Source organism: Myzus persicae, unplaced genomic scaffold (assembly GCF_001856785.1).
Source record: "Myzus persicae strain clone G006 unplaced genomic scaffold, MPER_G0061.0, whole genome shotgun sequence".
Taxonomy (NCBI): domain Eukaryota; kingdom Metazoa; phylum Arthropoda; class Insecta; order Hemiptera; family Aphididae; genus Myzus; species Myzus persicae.
In genome coordinates, this window is record NW_019100802.1 from 973,262 (window position 1) to 997,875 (window position 24,614).

At 28.5% G+C, this 24,614-nt stretch overlaps 1 protein-coding gene and 1 long non-coding RNA gene across 2 annotated transcripts; one reads left to right on the forward strand and one right to left on the reverse strand.

The window, feature by feature from the left end:
- Window positions 1–3,449: 3,449 nt before the first annotated feature.
- Window positions 3,450–11,356, reverse strand: LOC111043103 (structural maintenance of chromosomes protein 2). The gene is made up of 3 exons (XM_022327930.1): window positions 11,159–11,356; window positions 5,782–8,651; window positions 3,450–4,557 (listed from the first exon to the last, which is right to left on the reverse strand). Exons 2-3 carry the CDS (start codon window positions 8,642–8,644, stop codon window positions 3,914–3,916), a joined length of 3,507 nt encoding a protein of 1,168 aa, XP_022183622.1. The 5' UTR covers window positions 8,645–8,651; window positions 11,159–11,356; the 3' UTR covers window positions 3,450–3,913.
- An 8,238-nt stretch (window positions 11,357–19,594) lies between these two features.
- LOC111043139 lies at window positions 19,595–21,713 on the forward strand. The gene is made up of 3 exons (XR_002605537.1): window positions 19,595–19,682; window positions 19,762–19,874; window positions 20,017–21,713. It is a non-coding gene; the product is annotated as an uncharacterized LOC111043139 (long non-coding RNA).
- The last annotated feature ends 2,901 nt before the right edge of the window (window positions 21,714–24,614 follow it).

Consider the following 24,614-nt stretch of genomic DNA (forward strand, 5'->3'; position numbering starts at 1 on the left):
TATATTAAGCACTTATAGTTTTTTTATTTATATTAAAAAAATTCAAAAACTACTCCAAATAAAGGTCCGTAAAAATAGTGTTCGAGGTCCGTATTCGGACCGTCGTGATCCGCCAGATGTTGGTCTAGACCATACTAACAAACATATAATAGATACCACTCTGTATTTCCCTATCCATAGCTAAGAATCACCAATCTGTATACAACTTATCTCCATGGGCGGATAGGCCAATTTTGGCCTACCGAGAAATTTTACAAGGGGGCCCCACGCATGAAAAAAAAATTTCAAATTATTTCTATCGTTGGTAATTGCATTTTATTAAAGGGCCCCATTACCGAAATACGAAGGGGGGCCCACCGGGAAATGCCTGGTTTACCGGTAGGCCTATCCGCCCATGCTTATCTCCCTCCATGTCGGTTACAACTTGGTCTTCTCACTTTAACCTTGGTTGCCCTATTGGCATTTTACCTTCTGGAGTAAATTCCACATTTTACCAAATTTTACCATATTGTGTATTGTGCATACGCAAATATCCTTTCACCTCGCATGTCCAGCCTAAGAGAGCTTCATCCATGGCTAAATAACTATTTAGCCATGGCTTCATCTTTCTTATTTCATATACTTTACTGGATTTTAGATAAGGTTCCTTAATTTCCTCGTTATTTCTCATTTCTGTCTTCTGACCCTCCACTCCTGTATTTGCATAGTTCAGTGCTAAGTCGTATAAAATCGGTGATAACGCATCCTTAATCTGTTGTTCCGTGACAAGGAATATTTCTTACCGGTACCTTTCTTTCCGTAACATATACTGCTTACCAATTCGGGGGAGGACTAGGTCACTGTGCTACTGTGCAATTCTAGTAATCTAGTAGAACAGTATGACATCGACCCACTGTAGAATTATTCTACAGTGGGCCGATGTCATATTATTATGTCCCCAGGGCTGTACCTATTATTATTTAACGATTTGGAACACCTTGGTAAACGGGAGTGGACCAACATGAATCGTCCACTACATGATCCACTCTGCTCAACCAAACTTTAAATACTTATCAACTAAGGTCCTGATTTTAATACAAAATGTATTATTTTTGGGAAAGTCCCCGGAAATGATTTTCAAAAACAAAATCCATTACATACCGATGGAGCTGTGCTTCCCTAACCTAACATCATTGTAAATCGTACATGGCAGCGATGTCTGGCTAAGAAATGGAGCAGCTTGTTATGGCCAGTTTTTCACGTACGCGTTTGAGTTCAAAATTATTAGACGCACTGCAGATGGCGCTGCTGTTGTCGAATTAATTTAAATCTAAATACCTAGTAAATAATGATCAGTCGGCGTTATATTACAAATTACAATATTACATTAAACCTCACTAAACTTTAAAGCAGTCAGTAATTCAATATAAGTTCCTTTATTTATACGCTTATGCAAAGCATAGGTACATCACAAGAATAATAATTTTGTCTACACTTGAGTGTAATATAATATATAAAATTGACAAAAAAAGGGCAAGTAGAAAATGTTCACTGCGACACTGCATATAAATAATTTTGGTATGCTTTAATACGCCAATGCACGTTTGTGAAAAGAAAATTATAATAAGGTTTTCCCTATTTTTATTGTCATAAAATAAAAACGAATTTCTTTACCATTACCAGTCATACTCCAATGTGTTCCTTCCAGTCTTTGTGAACACAAACCCGGCGGATTCCTAATTTACTTTTTTTAGTCCAGTGTAAACAATTTTGTAAATTTATTTATTTTTGTAATTAAACACTTCATATACTTTGTACTAGGTATATACGCGTACGCACTACAACACGAACAAAATGTAACATATGTATTATGTACAGTGGGTGAGTAAAATTATGGAAATAGTAAAGATAAAAACATTTTTACGAATAAGTTTATCTTAATAACTTTTGATATACCTACCTACTAAATATTTTACACCTATTTGAAAACCCCTTCATTTAATGTATTAATATCAATTTAGAATTTCAGCTCACAAGCCTGTTTGGCTGTATAGAGCAAGTAAAATCTTTTATTAGGTGTCTACTTACCTAAAGCCTACATAGTACGTATTAAACATTACAGAATTGTTCATTAAAAAATAAAAATGAATGTATTAAATTTATTATCACTAAAATAATGAGTTTTGAAGTAATTAATAAATAATAATGAATTAAAATATCTGAAAACCGAATATCCTATAATCAAAATATTCCGAGGACCAAACGTCCTATGGCTAATAATTACCGTTGACGAAACAAAGTCCGTGGACTGGTTAGTGGTTTTTTGACCGGGACGAAACGTCCGTTTACCGCTAGGGTCACCAAGGTGCACAGTTTAGGAACCGCCGTGCTAGATTTAGGTACCTATTAGGTGGGTACTTAACTAAATATAGTACCATTACCATAATCAACGTTTACTTAGAGAAAATAATTGGAATTCCATGTCAAATTTAGCTTCGTACAAAATATCATTTATCATTTACACCATGAAAAAAACGTCTAATTTATATTCTAAATTAATAACCTAAACTTGTAGTACTGAGTAATTTGTAAATTAAAAAACAACGTAAGTTTATAGTAAATCAGGGGTGGATTTTAAGGTGGATGCTATTTTAATAATAATGCTTCTTAGTCCTTATAGGTAATAACCCACATCTTATTATGTAAAATTTCGTGGTAAAAACAATTTTAACCAATTCATATTCTGTGGTAGTAGTCTACAATTAATAAGTTTAACAATACAAACAATTTTTTATGAATTTCTAACACGAAATAATTTTATTATGATGAACTTAGCCAACATTTTAACTTCAGACGCTCATACAAAATTATTGTGGTTTTACGCTCAACTTTTTCTCTTCTTTTATTTCCTCTAACAACTTATGAGGAACGTAGTATTACATTCTCTTCTGGTTGAGAAAAACATTTTTATAGACAATAGTTAAGAAAAAAATGTTAAGACTAGACAATTTGTTATGCCTTTAAATTGCTCAAAAAAGTCGCATTATTTCGAAAATGTTATGGTGCATAGAAAGTGTTTATATAAACTATAAACATTAATTTAACATTTCTATTAATCCTAACATTAAAGTTATACCAAAAAATAAAATGTGCTTTGTAAAACTATTGTGAATTTTTTACTTTTGAGTTTCCGCCCGAAAAAGTAGATTTCACTTTTCTTTCAGAAAAGATGCAGTTGAAGGAAATCAAAACATTTTTATTGTCCCAAAAGGTAATGACAAAAACAAAAAAAAATACGCACATAATTGTAAAATCAATACATTCTTTGATCCGCTCAAAATCTAAAAATTCTAATATGCAGAACAGTTAGTGCTACAGTTTCAAGCATCTCCTCCCTCCAGCCACTGTCATCATGTAACAATAATTTTTTATAAAAATAACCACGGTGAATTAAAAATGTAGTAAAAACATTCATGTAAAACACTTGTATTCTTCTTTTGTTTTCAATTAAAACACAAAATTCTAAGGTCTAGAATATAATAATGAAAACTTTGTATTTTATATTGTAAAGTGTGTTAAGTATAAATAAACTAAATCAATTACTTGTCTTAAGAATTAGTACTCAATAGTATATGAAAAAATTAGCAAACTTCTAACACGTTATGGTTGACCTTTTAAATATCAAAACATGAATAATAAATTTAACTATAAATTAAATATTAAAAATAGATACACTTCGACATTAAAAGTAATGATAGAAATATTAAAAATGTATACAAAAAATAAACTTTAGATTAAAGAATATAATTTTAGAACACTGCAAACACAATAGGAGCAAGTCAAACTAAATTTATATAATGTAAATTGAATACAACTATTAATTAAATAATTGTTATAATATCATGTATAAAAAAAAACCAATTTAATATTAACTTTATGTTTGATTACAAGTAGTTCTAGTAACTGCAGAAGATCCGTCCACAAATTTTGTTCTAAACAATACATTAGCATTGCTAAACATTCCGTCCTTGAGCGATACTACAATGAATTGAGATTGTTTAAAATGTGCCTTCAACATTTTCCCTATGTTCTGGGTGTGGGAAAGATCTAAGGCAGCATCTACTTCATCCAAAATATAAAGAGGAACTGGGTTGAACAGTAACATGGCTAAGACTAAAGACAATGCAACCAAAGAACGTTGCCCACCACTTAGTTCTTCTAAACTTTCCTTCCATAGTCCATTGAATGCAACACAGATCTCTAAGCCGGCTGTAATGTCATCTACGTTTGTTTGTTTTAAGCGTGCTTGGGCACCAGGTAATACGCTACTGAATATTTTTCCGAACTCTATATTCACACGATTTGAAGCGTGTTGTAAATGAAGACGTTTTTTCACTTCTAGTTCTTCAATTATTTCATTAATTTTGATTTTATCTTTTACAATTGTTTCTAGTTTCTTTTGGAGACGCTTATACTCTTGAATATGTTTATGAAAGTTATTCAATTTACCCGGATCCACAACTTTTGCTAATTGATCATACCTAGCTTGCAGTTCATTCACTGATCGATTGCATTCCTCTGTGAACAAATAATATATAATAAACCAAACTACCCAAAAAATATTAATAAATTATTGATCAATACAAGTCATTTTGTTCATTGAACAATTTACAGAATATATACCAAACACCAAACACCTATACTGCTACTTTTTTAAGTATAGTGTATTCTAATTTTTTTTTAACTAATAATTAAATGTAGGAAAATTTACTTTGATATTTCTATTAAAATAAATAACTTGATAACTAAATTTTGCTTTACATACAATTTGATAAAACCTCAAGAGGACGCTGCACATACATTTGTTATCTTAGTCTTACAAGTATGTAGCATAGCAAATTTACGCTTAGCAGGATGGAAAATATTATTTAACGAAAAAATTCAATAATACAGACAAAAGTGAATTAAGAAACATTTAAATCCATAATTTCCTAATCCATGATATAAATAAATTCAAAAAAATTAATAATAATTGATAGTTAACACGATCACAGCCACGGATCTTTGTTTAGATCGGTGTCTCATATCTGCCAGACATCGTCTGCGGACACCGGCTTTCCAGGGTCTTCCCGCCGGCCTAGAACACAAGGCAGCCATCTTACGAGACGCAAAGGAGACCTTTAGAATATACTACAAGATGGAGGAAAGGAGGAAGATAGAGCGAGACAAGCTGTTGAGGGTAGGTGAAAAAGACCCCCTTCATATGGGATTTATAAATCAATTTATTTTGACAAATATTATATTTTTTGTTTAATTTTAAGCATTTCTGAGGTATTTAATAGATCATTAAAATTGGTATTTTTTATTAATATAAAATATTTTTATTAATTAACTGTACACTGACCACTCTAAATTACCATCTGGTTATATTTATTGATTTTAGCAGTGAATTAATTGTTTCTTCGTACATTTTAAAAGTTTGAACTCATAACATTTTCTAAAAAAATTTGAGAAGATTTTGAGAGAATTTTTTTTAACTCTTAAATATCTATTTTCAATTTTCTTAGCAAGTAATCCTGCTATGTAAGTATTTTTATTTTAAATTTTTTTTAATAAACATGTAGTTTGTAACATAGGTATTATAAAAATGAAAACAAAATTCTCAAAAACAATACATAAAAATGTATGAGAATTTTAAAGTATAATTATTATGAAAATGTTTAGTGCAAAAGGTCCAAATTATATTATTTAATATTATAAATTATAATAAATACTGCTATGGTATATTATGCATTATCTTACCAGATTTAAAATTTATGAAATCCATTTTAAGTGCCATTTGTTTTTGTTCGTCAGGCAATCTCTTATCAATAATGTTAAATTGTTCTTGTGCATTTGATGATGAATTATTCAGTTTAGTAATTTCAGAAGAAAGCTCTGCCAAATCAACTTTAACAGATGAAATTGCTTCATTCAATTTCTTGGCGTAACATTTGCTTTCCTGAATCTTATCAGAATGTTGCATTGCAATTTCTTTCTGGCTTTCATATTCTTTAGATGCTACCTTACATTTATTGTCAGCTTCATCTAGTTTAGACATCAATGTGAGTAGCTTCTCTTCAAGTTCCTTCTTTTCAACATTCAACTCAACCAATTGATTTTCTTCTTCTTGCATCTGACCAGTTAAGTCTTTAATTTCAAGTTCCAATTTGTTGTAGTTATTTTTTTTTCCATCATATTCTGTTTTATTTTTTTTTATTTTTTCCAAAATATTTTTTCTAGTTTTTTCTGCGTCACTTAACTGTTTTTTTAGAATATTCTCAGCATTTTTCATTTTGTTTTCTAAGTCTTTAATTTTTTTTTGTAAGTTTTTTTCATTGGCTTTACCTTCAACCAACTTAGACTCCAGTTCTGCTATTTGCTGATTAATTTTATTAAATTCAGTAACTTGTTGATGAGGTTGTCCTAAATGTACATCTGATCGAATTCTGTCCAACTCTTCCTGAACTGCAATTTGTCGATCTTTAAGTTGCGCAACTTTTTCTGGCAAATTATACATAGCTTTGCAACTATTATCCACCTTTTCATACTCAGATTTTTTGGCTTGAAGCTCTAATGAAATTTCATCTTGTTTTGCTATTGATTGTAAAATAAGCCTTTGAGTGTTGGCTCCACCAGTAAGACTCCCAGAGGGATTGAAATGATCACCTTCTAATGTAAAACAATGTCGATTAACTCTGTTGTCAAAACAAACTTTTTCAGCAATTTCTTTGGTAGTACATATAAATGCTTGTCCAAATACCCATTGTATAGCTTTTAAATGTTTTTTGTCATATTTTATAAGTGACATGGCAGGAAATACTTGATCAGCTCCACCAATTTGCTGAGCTGCACGTATAACATTGGGAGGCAAACTATCAGATTTGATTTTACTTAAAGGTATAAAATTCATACGATTTGAAAATTTATTGGTTTCCAAAATATCTTTACCAACAGTATCATCTTCAACAACAATAAAGTACAATTTACCTCCAGCCAAAGTTGTTAATGCAAGCTCAAATCTAAAATCAATAGGCGTAAATAAACGGCAAATAAGCCCATGTACTTTACGACGATCAAAATTAGGCCTTGGATCGTTGTATCTAAAGAATAAGCCGGGGTTATTTGATTCAAACGATTCAGTTTTGGAACTTAAGTTGCGTATTTCTCTAAGTAAATTATCACGACTTAATTTCAAATTATGATGTTGATTTAATGTTTCACTAGCTTTTAAATACTCATCTTTTACTTTTTCATATTCTTTTTCTTTAGCTGTTAATTGAATCATTTGTGAGTCATATGTTTTCTTTGCTTCTTTCATACCAGATAAGTGTTCATTTAACTTCTTTTTTAATCCATCAATTTTAATTGCACATTGCTGGTTTTCTGTCTGCTGGTTTTGTAGTTCTAAATTATATTTATTAATATTTTCCTGCACCGAACCATTATCTTCATCACCAAATATATTTCCTGAATTTAATGACCTTATTTTTTTATCAATCTCATCTAAATCATTTGTATTTTTTTTATTCTCTTCTTCCACGCCTGCATTTATTTCATTAAAGTCCTCCATCTCTTTTTTCTTTGCTTCATAACCTTTCTTGCTATTATTTATTTGTTTTTCCAAATCTTTAATTTTTTTTACTTCAATATTTATATTTGTTTTACATCCATTTACTTGAAGCTGTACATTGTCCCTTTCTTTTTCTGTTTCTTCAAGTTTAGCTTTTAATACATTCAAATTATGTCCACTGTTTATTTTGAGTAATTCCTCGTCTTCTTTTAATTGTACCTCGACAAGTTTCAGCTGCTGTTTTGTATCTTCCTTCAATTTTTCTTTTATCTCTTTTGCTAAATGTACTTTCTCAAGTTCCTTAGAATAATGATTTACCATTTTCTTTAGTTGCACATAATTCCAATTATCAAGCTTCTCCTTTAGTACTCTTAGCTGACCATGCACCATATTTAACTCCTCCAACATCTGTTTTTCTTTCTCAATAGTCTCCATAGTTGGAAGAATCTCTTCATCGGCAACATCTCGCATTTCTTTTAATTTGTTATCTTTCTTCCCCACTGTCATTTCAAGACTTCTTTTCTTAGACTCGTACATATTAGTGCCAGCAGCCTCTTCAATCATAGACAATATTTCTATAGGTTTCATGTTTAACACTTTTGTAATTCGACCTTGCATAATAATGAAATGAGGATTGTTTACATTCATTTGTAGAGAATTAAAGAAATCCATAATTTTTTTAGCCGGCACAGTAAGACCATTAATCCTGTAAGTGTTTTTAGAACCCATTCCCACTTCTCGTGAAATGACAATTTCATCATTGTGTGTATAATGTGGAGCAGATCTTGATTTATCTTTATTATCAAAAGTGATAGTGACAGTAGCTGTGTGAACGCCAGCCTGTCCACTTTTATAAATAACATCTTGCATGGTTGAAGCACGTATAGTGTTCATAGCTGATATGCCCAAAGTAAAACATATTGCATCTAAAATATTTGACTTTCCTGTACCATTTAAGCCAGTTATAGCATTGAATTCTGGATCAAAATCATTCAACTCCACGCGTTTCCCATACGACTTAAAGCCGTCAATGACTAAAGATTTAATGTGCATTGTATATCTGGAAAAAAAATTGGAAAATTTTAATAATTACCTCACTATTTATTATTATTAAATCCTGACAAACTTATAGTCGAATAACTTAATTTAATCAAGTAATATTTAAAAATACATTCAAAGCTCTAAAAACAAAATTACATATTTAATTGGCCATAAACTAAAATTTGTTCTTTTTTTTAAAACTTTTTCTCGATTTGTGACATCCAGGTCTTACAGCGTTTACACTATTTACAGTGCACTCCAATAAAAATATTTGTTAATCGAATTTCTAAAAAGTTGTACCTTTTTATTAGACATTAGAAAAATTAATCAGTATACATAGCTGTGAAACCTTATAGATGGTAAGATGTGAACATGAAATAAAAAATAATAATATTTACTAACCACAAAGAAAATAATTAAAATGTTTATAATCTTGACTATTATTAAAGAATTGTAACCAAATTTTTGAGTTTTAAGAGAACTTTTACCTACGTGTGTTCTATCTATCTTACTAAAGCACAACATGAACAATTTTCTTAAAAAAAAAAATTATTTCAAAAGTTTTTTAAGAATCTAGGTGACAAAAAATATATTCTCAAAATAAATATTAATTTATAATAGGGGCGTAACTAGATTAAAATCTAATAATTCATTTGCCAAAATTAAAACCCTGAACCCCCCTCCCCACCAAGGGTTAATCTTAAAACTCATTTTATGGTATAGAAAAGCTATATCTGGACGCTCGTAAGGGCGAAGATGGAAAGTCTATAATAATATTAAGTAATTTAGAATATTTGATGATATTATTGTGATTAAAGTAATTTATTTTTCTAGTAAGCATTAGTACTATCGTAAATTAAATTCATTTTTGCCAAAAAAAATACAATTGAAAAGTCATTATATATATAAAATATAATAATATACATACTTTTAAAAAGTTTCAAGTACCCATAAATAATATTTTTAATTTACAAAAAAATTAAATAAATCATTGTTTTGGTTATTTAATATGTAATTTCGTCCACATTTGAACATAAAAAAACTAAAAAAAAACTGTCTACATATTTTAAAATTTTATTGTTGCAAAATAACCTACTTGGGTGGAACTTTGTTTCAAATGTTTAACCTTTAGCCATATAAGTTACTATAAAATTATTAGTAAACTTTGAATGATATGAATTTTGTCTAAGTTTGAATGCATAAATGAGAGCATTTAAATGCTTAAAATAATAAATTGTGTATGTATTTTTAATATTTTTCAATTTATATAGGTAGTAAATATAGAACTGTATAATTTTCAAGCTATTTAATGCAACAAATTTGAAAATTGTATCAAGTATATAAATTGATATTATAAATATATGGTGTAAATTGACTTATTGAATTACAACAAATTAAGTAAATCGCTATATGAGAAATGGAGTGAATATCCAATGTTGTAAAAACGTCAACTTCAAGCACTCATACAAATTTAATTTAACTATCCGGTAGAATTTATGATAAATGTAGACAAACTTAAAAGGAATCTTGTATTAAATTTTAAAAACTTAGTTATAAAAAGAAAATTTTTTATGAATTTCTAACTCAAAAGAATTGGCAACATTTTCTTGATTTTTACGATTTTTTTCAAAATTCTCAATTCAAACGCCCATAAAAAATTATTGTGGAATTACACGCAACTTGTTTTTAATTTCTATTAATAACAACTTACAAGGAACTTTATATTACATTTTCAAGCTTTTTGACGGAGCGAAAAATTTTTTATCGACATGAATTTAAAAAAAAAACAAATAATTCTCGAAAATGTTATATGTCTATAAATAGTTTAAGAGTCAAAATATTTTGAAAATTGTACGGTGTATAGAAAACACTGATATAAACATTCAGTGAAAATTTTGCTAATCTTTTAAGCACTACCTATAAGTGTTGATTAAGAAGAAAAGATGACTACAGACAATTAACACAATCCTATTAATTTCCACGGCCTCCTGTGTTTTAAATTTAAAGTTCATTTAGATAGCTACTCGTTTAAAATATTATATTTGCATCCTCAATAAGTACTGCCGCAGACTATATGAAAATACAATTTCACGTAATCAGTGGTACAACTTCAGGTCTTAATGCCATATCTGCTACAGTTGTCACTCGTCATAGTCATGAGCAGCTGTGGCCAGGCCAGGTCAGCGAATTAGCGATCTTCGAGTCGGCCCCCTCGAAAAATATATTGAAAAAAATATGATCAAGGCCTTAAGTTTTTCTAATAATTGTACCTGAACGGAGGAGACCTTTTTTTATTTAGCTGACCAAGTAATGTGTGCCCAGGCCGCCGCTGGTTATAAATACCGTTATTTTATAACTAAGTTATTTAACCTACTTGTAGACTTGACACAAAAACTTAATAGTTTAAAAATATGGTTGATTTTCAGTAAATTACTCTTTTACAACAGTAACAATAAGCATTAAACCAAATTAATTGAACAAATAAAGTATGGCATATCAGAATAATTGTATAAACGGGTTACTTACTCTTACGTAGACGTAACAATCAAAAACAAACTCAAAACGCCAAAGACCATAAACGGAGTAACTGTTGACAGCATAATAAAACTAATATTATAAAATTGCTTTTTAGTCCATCAACATTACGTCGAACAAAGAAATAAACCAACGTTTAAATCCCAAACTCAAAACATAAGAGTCAAAACCTATTACATCATTATCAGATAGTGTTTTAACCGCCATTTTAGAGCGACGCAAAAAAACACAAATGTGATAACAAGAAATGCGGGCTGAACCTACACAAATCTATGTTGGTCACACCAATTAACGCGGGAATATAAAAATATAAATTGCTTTAATTATTGTACTTCAATACCTACTTGTAATTTGTATTTTAGTTATAAATATACTTAGAAAATAATATTATGTAATATGGAATTTTATAAATTAACATAATACATATAAGTTATTTAACTGAAGAGCTGATTTTTGTGCAGCAAACACCTACATAACGTTCAAATACATTTCCAAAATATCTCATAGAAATTAAAGAATAACATTTTTCTGTGTGTAAGTATACGTACAATTATTCGTTAATTACTATTTATTTCATATTAAAATATTTTTGTATACAGGGTAGTTAACCAAGCATGCTTGGCTTTTTTATCTTTAATCATGCATTTTTTTAAAATCTGATTTTTGGATTTCCAAAAATACTTTAAGACCATATTCTCAAATTTGTTTTGTGATACTTAATAGAAGTGTAGAGAGTTCTGTGGAGGTATAAACTTCTGATTTCCAAACGAATGCCACTCTTTCCAGCTGCAGATTAAATAATTATTTATAGTGGATAATTGTTCTGAAAATATTGAAGTATCAGAATTAAAATTCGAACGAGTAGTATTAGTTTTTAAATAATTTAACTATTTAAGTGTTTGACTTTGTGTGTTAAGATATTAGATTCATGATAATGATTAATGGATTTGGAAGATGTGGCGATCGATGGATATAGTTATTTGACAATTTTAGTGATTAACATTATTCTATACCAACATTAATAATTCGTAAAAGTGGTCCAAGTATACTAAATATTAAATCCAAATATCCAATATTACATCTAGCCCTATATGTACTTTATATTTTTGTTAAACTATTCTTAAAACTATTATATTATACTAATTATACTTAGTTTAGACATTTTAAGAACTAAGAAACCACTCATTCTAATTTTGAGGGTACATACTCGTACATACATCGAAATGTTCAAAAAAATTATTCACCAAATAGTGTATAGAAAAATATGATGGATTCTTAATTTAAAAAAAAAAAATGGATAGATAATCATTGATAGCATGCTTGGTCAATTACCCTATATAGTATAATATAATAACCTGTGTGAGTATATCAAATGTATTTTAAAGAATATTAAATATAATCTAATTTACAAACATTTATCATACGCACTGTCATAGGATCATGAACATTTCTAATTTTTGTGTAGTCGAGTGAACAATGTCTACCTAAGCGTTATTCTTACAGTCACGATGGTCATTACTCATTGGTCATGTTAGTAGACTATAGGTATATAATATACCTATATATACTATATACAATAATAACTAATAACTATTAACTATTTAACTATAGCCATCCGTCTATCGATATTCTGTGATCTGGTATTCATTATCTTTACTACATCATATTATACTCGTATATTACGAGATTAAGTTTCACGGGTCACAACTATTCCAGCAAGTTCAACGACATTGACACAAAATTCAAATAATACCTGTAATACCTATACTCAGGCGCGTGCCTAATAATGTGTGATTTAGGTGTTCTCCCCCCCTCCCAAAACACACTAAATGTTAATGAATTTAGAAAAAAAAGTACTATACCTATTGAAATAAATATATTTGAAATACGTGTTAGTAAAAATATTGAACTTAATAACTCCCCCTCCCTATAAACGATTCTAGGCACGCCCCTTAACTAATAATACGAAATCGCGTTCATTTGGATGAAATAAAATTGAAAATATGCATTTTAATGCGAAAACCTAAACGCGCAATTGTGTGCAAAATAATACTTTGTTTAGCTAATCTCATTTACTTGATTATGATTTAATTAGTTTCTAAAGCTTTTGGAACACCCAATAGAAAGTTTCAATTGCACGAGAATCGGGTTTTTAGTTAAAACCCATAATTTTTCAATATTGTGATTCCCCCTAATAACTAACCCCAGAAATTTAGAACTTAGAAAATATAACCCCATAATAATAAATCGTACGATGTCAATGTCAATTTATTGGTAGTTTAAAAAAAAATTGTGTAATGTGTTTAGTCATAAATCATAATAATAAATTTGCATTAAGCTGTCAGTAATATATTCAATAAATAATCCTTAGTATTTGTAATAAATAATAATATACATATACAAAATAATAACAACAACCGTTTTCTTAAATTTAAGGGCTTTTTTTAAAAGATATCAGTTTCAATTTAATTTGTATTTATCCATTCAAATAAGATTTTTAATCTTTTTAAAATTATGTTCGATTTAGAACATTTTTTATGCACCTAATTCCTTTTTTGTAATATTTATTTAAAATGCATGGACATTTGTGACTTTTTTTTCCCCAGTATTTTCACCGTATAATTGTGAATACACTTATTAGTGTATACAACTATACAATATTATACATATGCCCAAAATATGTTCTCCAAAAAATAGTATTTCTTTGATCTTCTGACTCTCAAAAATATTCACATTTAGGTACTTTATAGTTGATAAATTCAAACAGAAATTACTAACAACCAAAACGGCATACTCATTAGCCAAAGTACCCACATACCGCATACAACAGAACATGACAAATTGTATATATTATTACCACTTCCATATCATAATATTCATAACATTAAAGGTAAATTTAGATAGGTAGGATCTTTCTTATCCATTATGCCTGTAGCTATTATATGGCAGTACTGCAGTTGTCTGTATATTATCATTATTCATTGTCATTTATCGAATATTATGTTTAAAAATATCAACTATTTATAACCACTGGTAAAATTCATCAGATTCCATGATAATAATTTTTTGAATATTAAAAATAATACCTATGCAACTTTGAAAAATATCATATGTAGGTATTTGGTTGTTTTTTCACGGTACCCATTATTCTATGTTTTACCATGTTTATACTTAGTTTTGAATAAATATATAACACCTATTGACTATTATACATTATGAATCCAACGCAAATATGTTATATTGGTAATTGAATCGAACTATTTATAATGTTTCATAACAAGGGTTCAAAACATGGGCAAAATAGAAAAATGAGCTAATAATTAGAAAGTTTAAACCTTAAACGAGGTAGGCTTAACTGCCTAAACTGTGAATGTTTTTGACCGAAATATAACTATACAGCTGTATACTGTATATGTAATAATACCTACTAAAAAAATAACATTTATAATGTATACATACAGCCCATAGGTATATACCTATATAGTTTTATAATTTCGATTTCTTAAATGTAAAAAATAATAAAGGTGGGATCCATTTATCAGTGTATATACTGTATACCATTGACATATAAATTACATAATACATATACATATATATACAACTGGGAGTTTACTGTTTAGGCTGCATGTAGGTACCTACTACTTATATTAAAATCTACCATTGCACGTTTATCCAACGATTCTCTACGTTGGTGTGCGAGCAGGTAGATAGAATAAAACAGGTTTAATTATTTCTGGTTACAGATTTTTGGTGTGAAATCAACGTTTCGATTTTTTCGGGTAGGTACTTATCGATTTTATTCTAATATCGCAGTTTGGATAGATTTACATTCTATTATAGTATTATTTATAGATCTTGAAGACTTTTGAACAATTACGACCATTATAGATTTTTAGTTGCACTGCGCTCAACGCAGTAGTTCTGTAGCTACTGGCAGTAGGAAATCAAAGTGTATAAAATATTAGGTACCTATTTACATTTAATATAGTTACTAGACTCACATCACACGTGTTATTTAGTTATTAGAACTACTAATTTGTAAATTATTAATAGGTAGTAATACTATTAGAAGTAATTTCCGAAGTGCCATTTTTATATTAAAATAAAATGTTCAATAAATTACTGATATTATCTACCATTTTATGTTGTAAATATGAATAACTTCAAAAATCAAATAAAAATCCATAGTATCCATAAATAATATATAATATAACATTACTAGCCGACCCGTCACGGCTTCAACCGAGATTGGTTGTTTAATTTGCCTTCGAACGATGATACCTATACAGAATTTTTTATTCAAATTCTATCTTTTAATAATATCGCCAAGTTAATATAAAAAACTGTTAATGAAAACGTATTTAAATGCTTCTAGCGGGATCAAAGACAAATATACGAGTATGTGAATAATTTATGTTTGATAAAGAATTTCATAAAACTTCTGAGCATATGACGTTTTTTGTTTTATCTCCTGTTGAAATTAAAATAAGGTTTTCATGCAAAACTGTTTGCAATAAGTCAATGAGACCTCTTTTTAAATTTGGAATCATATTTGTTCGAGTAGATATTTGATCCGACTCTGACATAAAATAAATTTGTAAAAATTTAGCATTATTTCCAATTTTGGGTAATAAACTACCTATTGAATGATGCACTTGACCCCGAATTTAAAGGTTGGCATGAAGTTCCCTTCAGCTACTTCGTTTGTTCCAAACGATGTCATTTGAAACAGAGTATTATACCGTCTACAATTATCAAAGAAATGTTTTGATAGAGATTAGAGGGTGAGAATTATCAATTAAACTTTTAATTAGGATCCTCGAACTGGTGTAAAACAACTCTACCGTCAGCTAAGTCCATGATGGGTTTCATCTTTCCATTTTTGCATTGCACTTAGGACATAATGTAGCCATTATTGGTCCTATTTGAAGCGCTATAATATTTAAATAATCAAATTAATTATTTATACAAGTGTTATATTTAAAGCAAAATGTACTGTAATTTTACGAATGTACTCTATGAATAAAAAACAATTTTAATAATACATCAAATGTGATTCAAATGTCATAAAAATGGTATTAAAACACCAAATTTTAATATTAATCCTATGTATTTTAAGCGTTTTTCAAGTATTATTTCATTGAGCACAAAATGTTACAAAAAATGATAAATTATCATTTTTTTAATATTATTTTTTAGTGAAAAGTTGGACACTAAGACATTTAAAAAATAAAAATTGCATATATTATAGACATTTTTAAAAACATTAAAAAAACATTTCTTGGGAACTTAAATATTTTCAAAATGCAATTATCTTCCAACCAAGCAATTTTTTTCACTTTTATCCTTTTATATCCCTATCTGACTACTGAATAACAATATAAGTATATAACATTGCACTGTGATTAAATATAAATGTGCAAATAATAAAAGTGCATCATATCAAATTTACCTTCGTTGCTTAAATAGCAAATTGTGTGTATTATCCAGAGGGTAATTTTACTATATGGTATTATCGAAATGATATATCTCTTTCCACAGGTAATTGAACCGTAGTTCACAATACCAGTTATCAGTCTAATCAAGTATTGAAGTATCGTACACCAGAAATAAAAGAAGTACAAACATATTCTGTAATTGGCTTTTGGATTCGCCCGGAATCCTCTTATCTGTAGGCTCTCTACGTAGGCCCATACCGCTTTGTAATCATAAAAGGCTAGGTGCATTATCGTTTTAGGTAACTCAAAAATAAACACATAATGCCTATTTTGTCGTAGGAAACTGAATTTTTCTGTTAATTTTACGATACTTACTTACCAGGTATTTTGTATTATAAAATACATTTTTAAATTATTATGATTTCCTCAAAATTGTATTTCTTAAAATAGTTCCGCACACTTCAAAACGAAGAGTTATACAAATCAAATTCTAATATTAATGAATTTAAACAATTTTATTTCAAGTTTTCAAACTAATGTATATATATATATTTATAAATAAACTATAAACAGTTCTAAATTAAATATCCAAAAACTATAAAGATAAACTAGAATTTAAATCAGTTAATTCAAATATTTCAACTGGAATAACAAAGTAGGTACCATAGGCTAAACAACTAAAAACATTAGGTATCCGTATGGAATTTTTTTTAAGTAGATTGGTACATACCACTCTATGTATGCATCTAAATTTAGTAGAAAGAAAATCATACCTTTTTCACTTTGGCGGAAAATTATAAGGTACATTTTTCAATTTTTATTTGGGGGAAAACAAATAACTTCCAAAGATTTTACTAATAAACCTAAGTCCTAACTTTACAAAAATTTAAAGTTGCTCAAAAATTTCTTTGTGACCCAGCTAGATGATAGTTAAAAACAAATGATTTTTTTTAACAACTTATGATTTGATTGTTGAGTTAATTTTTTATTAGTATCATATCTTCATTATACAAACATTGTTCCACCATAAATATCAATATAATATCAAATAATTATTTTGTAAAAAACAATATAATGACATCATTAATAAAAATACATCAAAAACGAAATAGTAAAATAATATTCACAATGTATTATTATTAAATTAAATAGGACTTGTTTTAATGATATTTTGAATATATTATTATTAATATGGCATCATTAATTGGCATAATTAATGAAATAATAAGTAATAATAATCTGAATATATTACCATAATGTTATTAAAATCTAAATAATTATATTATAACGACTCACAATTATAATCAAAAAATGATTTAAACTTTTAGAATTAAATATATTGTTTGTCAACTACCGTTCACTTATAACTGCGAACGTTCTTAACATTGTCTTAACAATTATTTAACTTATATTCTAGTTTATTCACTAACATAAAATAGGTATATAATAACATAATGTCATATATATATATATAGGATATAGTAGGTAAATATCTCAAATACTGAAGTTTTCAATTTATTGTTAAAATGCATTAAGTACCTACATTTGTATTTGTTTGTTATTTTTTTAATATTAAATTATATTGTTGTAAGTACTTGACGATCAATAATTTATTTTGCTATTTTTAATTGTTATTTTGGTTATTTTTGTTGTTTTGTATTTTTCTTTTTTCTTTAGAGGATTGACTTCAATATGATTGTCTCAACGACCAAAATAATTGTTATGCCACACAAGACGCGTATTTATATAGGTTCATAGATTAACTTTGGTGCTTCGTATTATTCTTCCAGTTCAGCAGCTGTCGGCACCTAACCTTGAATGTGTGATAAATTATATTTATTTAAGAATAACTTCACCCTACAATCAATTACAAATGAGAATCTACATAGGATATTATAGTACACTGTAAACGTCTGTAATGAGAAACATTCATATTGTGTTGTACAAAAAATTTATCGCACGTATACATACATATTACGTAGATATTATTCAAAGCCTTAGAGGTCATATACCTATATATTGTATATTACATACAGTAATAAATTAAAAACACCTAGGTTTAGTTAAGTTACATAATCACAATACTTTAGATTGAGATTTAATAATATTATTAACGATTTAATAGATGGTACCTATAGAGTATAGATATTAAACATTATAACTTATTGTAGGTACTTATCTCATCAATTGAAATTTAAATTGTATCTGCATCTATATAAGAAGGTAGGTACAGTATGTGTGCAATTAATAATTATTATTTGACCTATATAATATAGTATTTATATCTATATTTGTGTGGTTTAATCTTTAGCACTTAATTTTTATTTATATTTCTACATTAGTATTTAGTATGCTCGTAATAGTAGTCTCAATAAAATTAAATACGGAAGGTATTTATTATTTTACTGGGTACCATCATATTTATTATTTTGTTATTAGATATTCCCTATTTTTTAAATACCTGCTATAGTATATATTACATAATTCTATTTAATGTTATTATTTATAATTGTTCATATCTTTTTTATAGTAAATAGGTACGTATATTATATTTATATTGTTTTTATTATATTATGTAATTATTGAGATTTATTGTTGATTAAGCTGTGGGCACGTGAAAAGTAATTTCCTTATCATAATAGGTACATACAGTGCATTATATTAAGCAAGATATTTTTAATTTGTGTTTTCCATTGAAATTGGTGATATTTATTAATTACATATGATATAATGTAGGCATAATAATCACTAATTTAATGCAGTATACTATAATACTTATTAAAACATTATTTTGATGTATCAACAATACCTGTTGACTATAATTACACATATATCTATGTATGTATTATGTTAATGTACATACGTATAACATTCACATATCACACGCTTTCCTAGCATTACAATATGAACTGCATGTGTGGATATTTGATTATGTTATTATAGAATTGTTGTACAGTGTGCATTATTTATATTTTGTACTAACAAATATAATAAATATAAATTTGTTTTAAATATATAATATGCAGATTGCAGGTACATGACGTCTTCTGGGACCAGGAGTCGCGTGACCTATTTTCGTAAGCAAGATATTATTTGTAGTGCATGTAACTATACCTGTGAGCCTGTTATAGTGTATACATTAAACTTATCTTCTAGATGGCCTAGAGAATTATGCTCCTTAATATTCATAGGGATATTAAAATTACTCCAGAAGAAGTTTTTGAAGAATTCAGTAAAAAACACACGAGAAAATTACAGTTACAATATATGTAAGAAAAAACAAATTAATGTTTTTTTTAAGTTTATATTTAATAAATATTGAATACTAATGATTGAAAAAAATGTAGCACTAATAATTGTAATATAAAATAGTACAATAAAAATGTATGATTATTATTTTTTTTTTTTTAGCACCCCCTGATAAAATTTCCTGGTTCTGCGCCTGCATTTCTCCGTAAGGAAGACGGAACCTGGGAACGCAGATAACAAGAAAAAGCTGAAATATACGCTCAGCATATTGAACATGTATTTAATATTTATACCAAAAACTATCAACTCTAAGCTCGACATTTTACAATGCCAACTGCTTAATGCAACACGTGAAAAAATCAAACATTTCTTGCTGTTAGAAATTGTTTAAGAAATAGACAAAAACTTAAACCCAAAACAAATCACCAGGCTTTATGATGAGATTAGTCCAAAAATACTGAAAGAACTTCCAAAGAAGGCTATCATTCATCTTACGCACTGCATATACAACCCTATTTAACGAAATACATTCCAGAACAATGGAAACGGGCATAAGTGATCATGTTGGTCGAACCAGAAAAGCTGCCTGAAAATGTCACATCATACCGACCAATATTACTCCTTCCAAGTTTATCTAAACTTTTAGAGAAACTTCTGCTTAAACGCCTAAAACCGATTATAATGTAGAGGGAACAAATCTTGTATCAGAATATCAGTTTGTATTTCGTAACACACGTTCGATAATCGTTCAAGCACATCGAGTTATTAATGTGAAAGCTGTTGAAGAAAAAAATTACTGCTGTGGAGTATTCCTTGACGTAGCTCAGGCTTTTGACAAAGTCTGGCACAAAGGATTCCTCATCAAACTCCATGATCAGCTGTTACGTCATACAACATACCTGATGAACACTTCTTGAATCATGAACTTGATCGACTGTCAATTTCGAGTCATACACGAAAAATCAATAACTGAATGGAAAGACTTTTAAACTGGAATACTGCAAGGAAGTGTTTGAGGACCTATCATGTACTACTAACCTACGACTGATAAACCAAACGATAACAACAAGACGTTAGCTATTTTTGCCGTCGACACGTTATAGTCAGCTCACTGCAACTGATAAATTACAGAAGTCAATTGAAAGTATCTTTGCGTGAACAAGAAGTTGGAAAATTTAGATCAATTGCAATAAATCGGTGCACGTTAACTAAACATTACTCAAAACCGAAAACATACAAATAGTTCTGAATCAATCACCAATCCCGCAAAAAGATTCAGCATAATATCTTTGAATGCACCTTGACTCTTGTCTAAACTGAAAACACCACGTCCGTCAGAAAACTATTCAGATTAAAGAAAAAATGTGAAAACTTTATTGATTAATCGGACCCCACTTCGAGTTAACCATCGAAAACAAACGTCTACTATATATAGCAATTTTAAAACCATTCTGGATTTATGGCATTTAACTGTGGGGTTGTTGTGCCTGCTGTAATACAATGCTGTCAAAACATCACCCTTCATATCATTGCAGCCTACTGGCTACCGGTTCGAAAGAAACAACTCAATTCACCGTGATATGATGATGCCTACAATAGCATACGAGATCCAAAGGTTTGCTCGCAAACACGAGATAAGACTAGATCACCATGTCAATCCATTGGCCATCCAATTATTAGATAACTCCAAGGACATCAGATGTCTTAAGCGTCTGAAACCATACGACTTAGTAATTAGTTTAAGAATTTAGATTAAAGCAAGAGTCACTTCATGGAAGTGACTCCATCAACGGGTAATATACATATAATTTATATTTTATACCTAGTATGTAAAATATATGTGATTGACGATTGTTAAACATATTTATACAGATCTTTGGGTCGTTTAAATATAATAAAGCCGCGGGGCATTAAAAAAAAAAATTAAATAATATTATACTTAATATAGTGTTCTTCATTTCACAACATACTTGACTTGTAGGTAGTAAAGATGTGGCTGTATAATATAGGTAATATTAATTTTTATTTAATTTTTTTAAATATTATGCATACGAGTATTTTGGTGAAGAACTGCGGAAAGAATGGAAAAATTATAATACATATCTAACAATATGTATGTATATGTTGTATAAAAATTGTGTTGAGCAATCGTATGATAGCTTCTTTCACTTTAAAATTAGTAGCCATTGAGTAGAATTTTAAATACAGATCTGTTTTAGGGCATAGAGATTGGAGGGTATTGGAATGAATCTACCGGTCACCCATAATATAGGTAGGTTCACTATAATAATATCATATTATATAGTGTGTTTAAAGATAAAGGGAAAACGAAATACTTCATACTCATGACCCTGAATTCCATACGGATTTTTTCACTGCATAAGGGACATAAAATATAAGAAATACAATTTTACATGCACACCATTCCTTTTTTAACGAATTTGAATTACAATTATTTTAATAAATAGGTAACTATGATTTGTAATTATAAAGAAATATAAATAGATTCGACTTATGCCTGTCGCGTATTTATCATCAAAATAATTACAATTTTATAAAGTCCCAAGTGATTTTGTATGATTTTTTTGAGAACTTAAGTTACGCGTCGTTAAGTACAGCGCATTTACATTTTTTTTTTACTAAAATTATAAAAATAAAAATCACATAAATCACATATAGGTAGCTTACATATTATTATATAGGTATACGGTATACTTAACAATCTAATACGAACTGTTCAGTAAAATAGTAAATAAATATTTATACTGAAACAATTTAGACCGTAGTGCAGTTTATTTTGTCTACCGATTATACTACAGTAGAATTACAATCAAATTGTACTACTTTTTCCTATATAATATAATTGACACAATTAACTTCATAAAATATAACATTAATTTTGTGACTGTAAGCAGTTCAACAATAATAAGTATCTTCCGCTGCGACGCAGCCGGTCGCGGTTCGATCCTCGGCCACCGGGCGGCATTTTTCTCCGGACAATTCGCGGTGACCGGAGAGCAAGTGCTGCCATCCCCCACCCTCGGGGCATGGCAGAAACCTACGGGTGCCCCATTCGAAATTCTGCCAAAACAAACACACACGTGTTCCCCCTACCGTTCCAAAAACCTACAAACCATCAATACAAAAAAAACCTACAGTACCTACTAATAGCTAATGGCCTCAGTTGCCGGGCTCAGGATCAATTAAAAAAAAAAAAAAAATAATAAGTATAATACAAATTCAACATCAATAATTGTTTTATTTATATCTAATATAATATAATACTGTTGAACTCGCTCTGCTGTATTGAAGGTTTTGATAGTAATATTAAATTATATTAAGGCAAAGTAACTACCGCGTTTGAAATTTAAACAAACCACTAAAATAGATATGTTAAATTCGAATTCTGCTATAATAAATAATTGTATTCGACTAACAAATCTGAGCGAAACAAACCGCACGTAGATCAATAAAATATCTGTATCTAAGGATGGTTTATTATACGAACCATTAAGGTATAATATTATGATTACAATTCACAAGTATTTTCTTAATTTTATTTGGAGTATAAATGTGGAATTGCCTATTTTTTCCAAAAACATAGGTATGACAATAAAATAACATAATATAAGTTATAAGTCAATATGACAATGCCCGATAGTAACACTCTGTAGAAACATGTAAATCCCTAAGATAAAACAATTAACCCAAAATTAGTCTACATTTTTTTTTAATTTCATCTTTTAGGTATGAAAAATACTAATATATCTCTGTATAATGGTAAAGTATAAAGGTCTAATCTACTTAATATTTTTTGAGTTACAACAAAATAAATAAAATTGTTGGAGAGATAATCGTTATTTTTTCCTTAATTATCGAATTACGTCAACGTTTTAACCACAGGCTATAATATGAAATATATAAATTTTATATTATAATATGGTCTATATATTTTTATTATAGTCTGTGTTTGAACTGCAAACACTTATTAAAGATTTATTAAAAATTGTGACTTTGAATTTTTGATAGGTACCTAGGTACCTATTTTTAAATTGCTATAAAACCAATTTATGAGGAAACTGATTACTTATATTACATTATTTTCAATCTTGTTGACCTATTAAGTATAAACACAAATTATATCAACATAAATAAAAATAAGTATTATAAATACTAACTATCACACAGTACCTATACACGCATGTCACAAACTATAAATATAGTAAGTGAATACACTTGAATAGATATATGATGATTGATTAATAAACTGTAATAGTATATGTACCGAAATTACCAATTACCTATGCCTTTGCCTTTTTACCTATAACATTGATTAATAATATTATATAAATAATATTATTATAATTAGAATATTATATAGGTACTATTCATTTATAATAACTATACAAAATATAAAAAGGATATTAAAAAAAAATTAACAAGTGTTATATTATTTTAAATATCAATTAAAGTACGGTAATATGTTACATTAAAATTTTCTATATTGGTGGATAAGTCGTAGATGGTAGGTTTATTAATTATTATTGCCATTAAGTACCTATATAACCTATTAACATATCAACATTATTATTATCAAAATATTACATGTTATGTATATACTGCATATTATGTAGACATGTAATAACTAGTAAGTATTGTAGAAACTAGAAGACAATGTACCTACAATATACTACAGACATGGAGACTTGGAGTATCGAGTATATAATATATAAATAATAGATAATAAGAAAATACTGAAA

Excerpts from the sequence above, each read along its gene's own strand:
- LOC111043103 (XM_022327930.1), bottom strand. The coding sequence starts at position 8,644 with ATGCACATTAAATCTTTAGTCATTGACGGCTTTAAGTCGTATGGGAAA. Across the intron at positions 4,558-5,781 it reads TTTCATAAATTTTAAATCTG|AGGAATGCAATCGATCAGTG; the intron begins GTAAGATAATGC and ends ATTTGTTCACAG.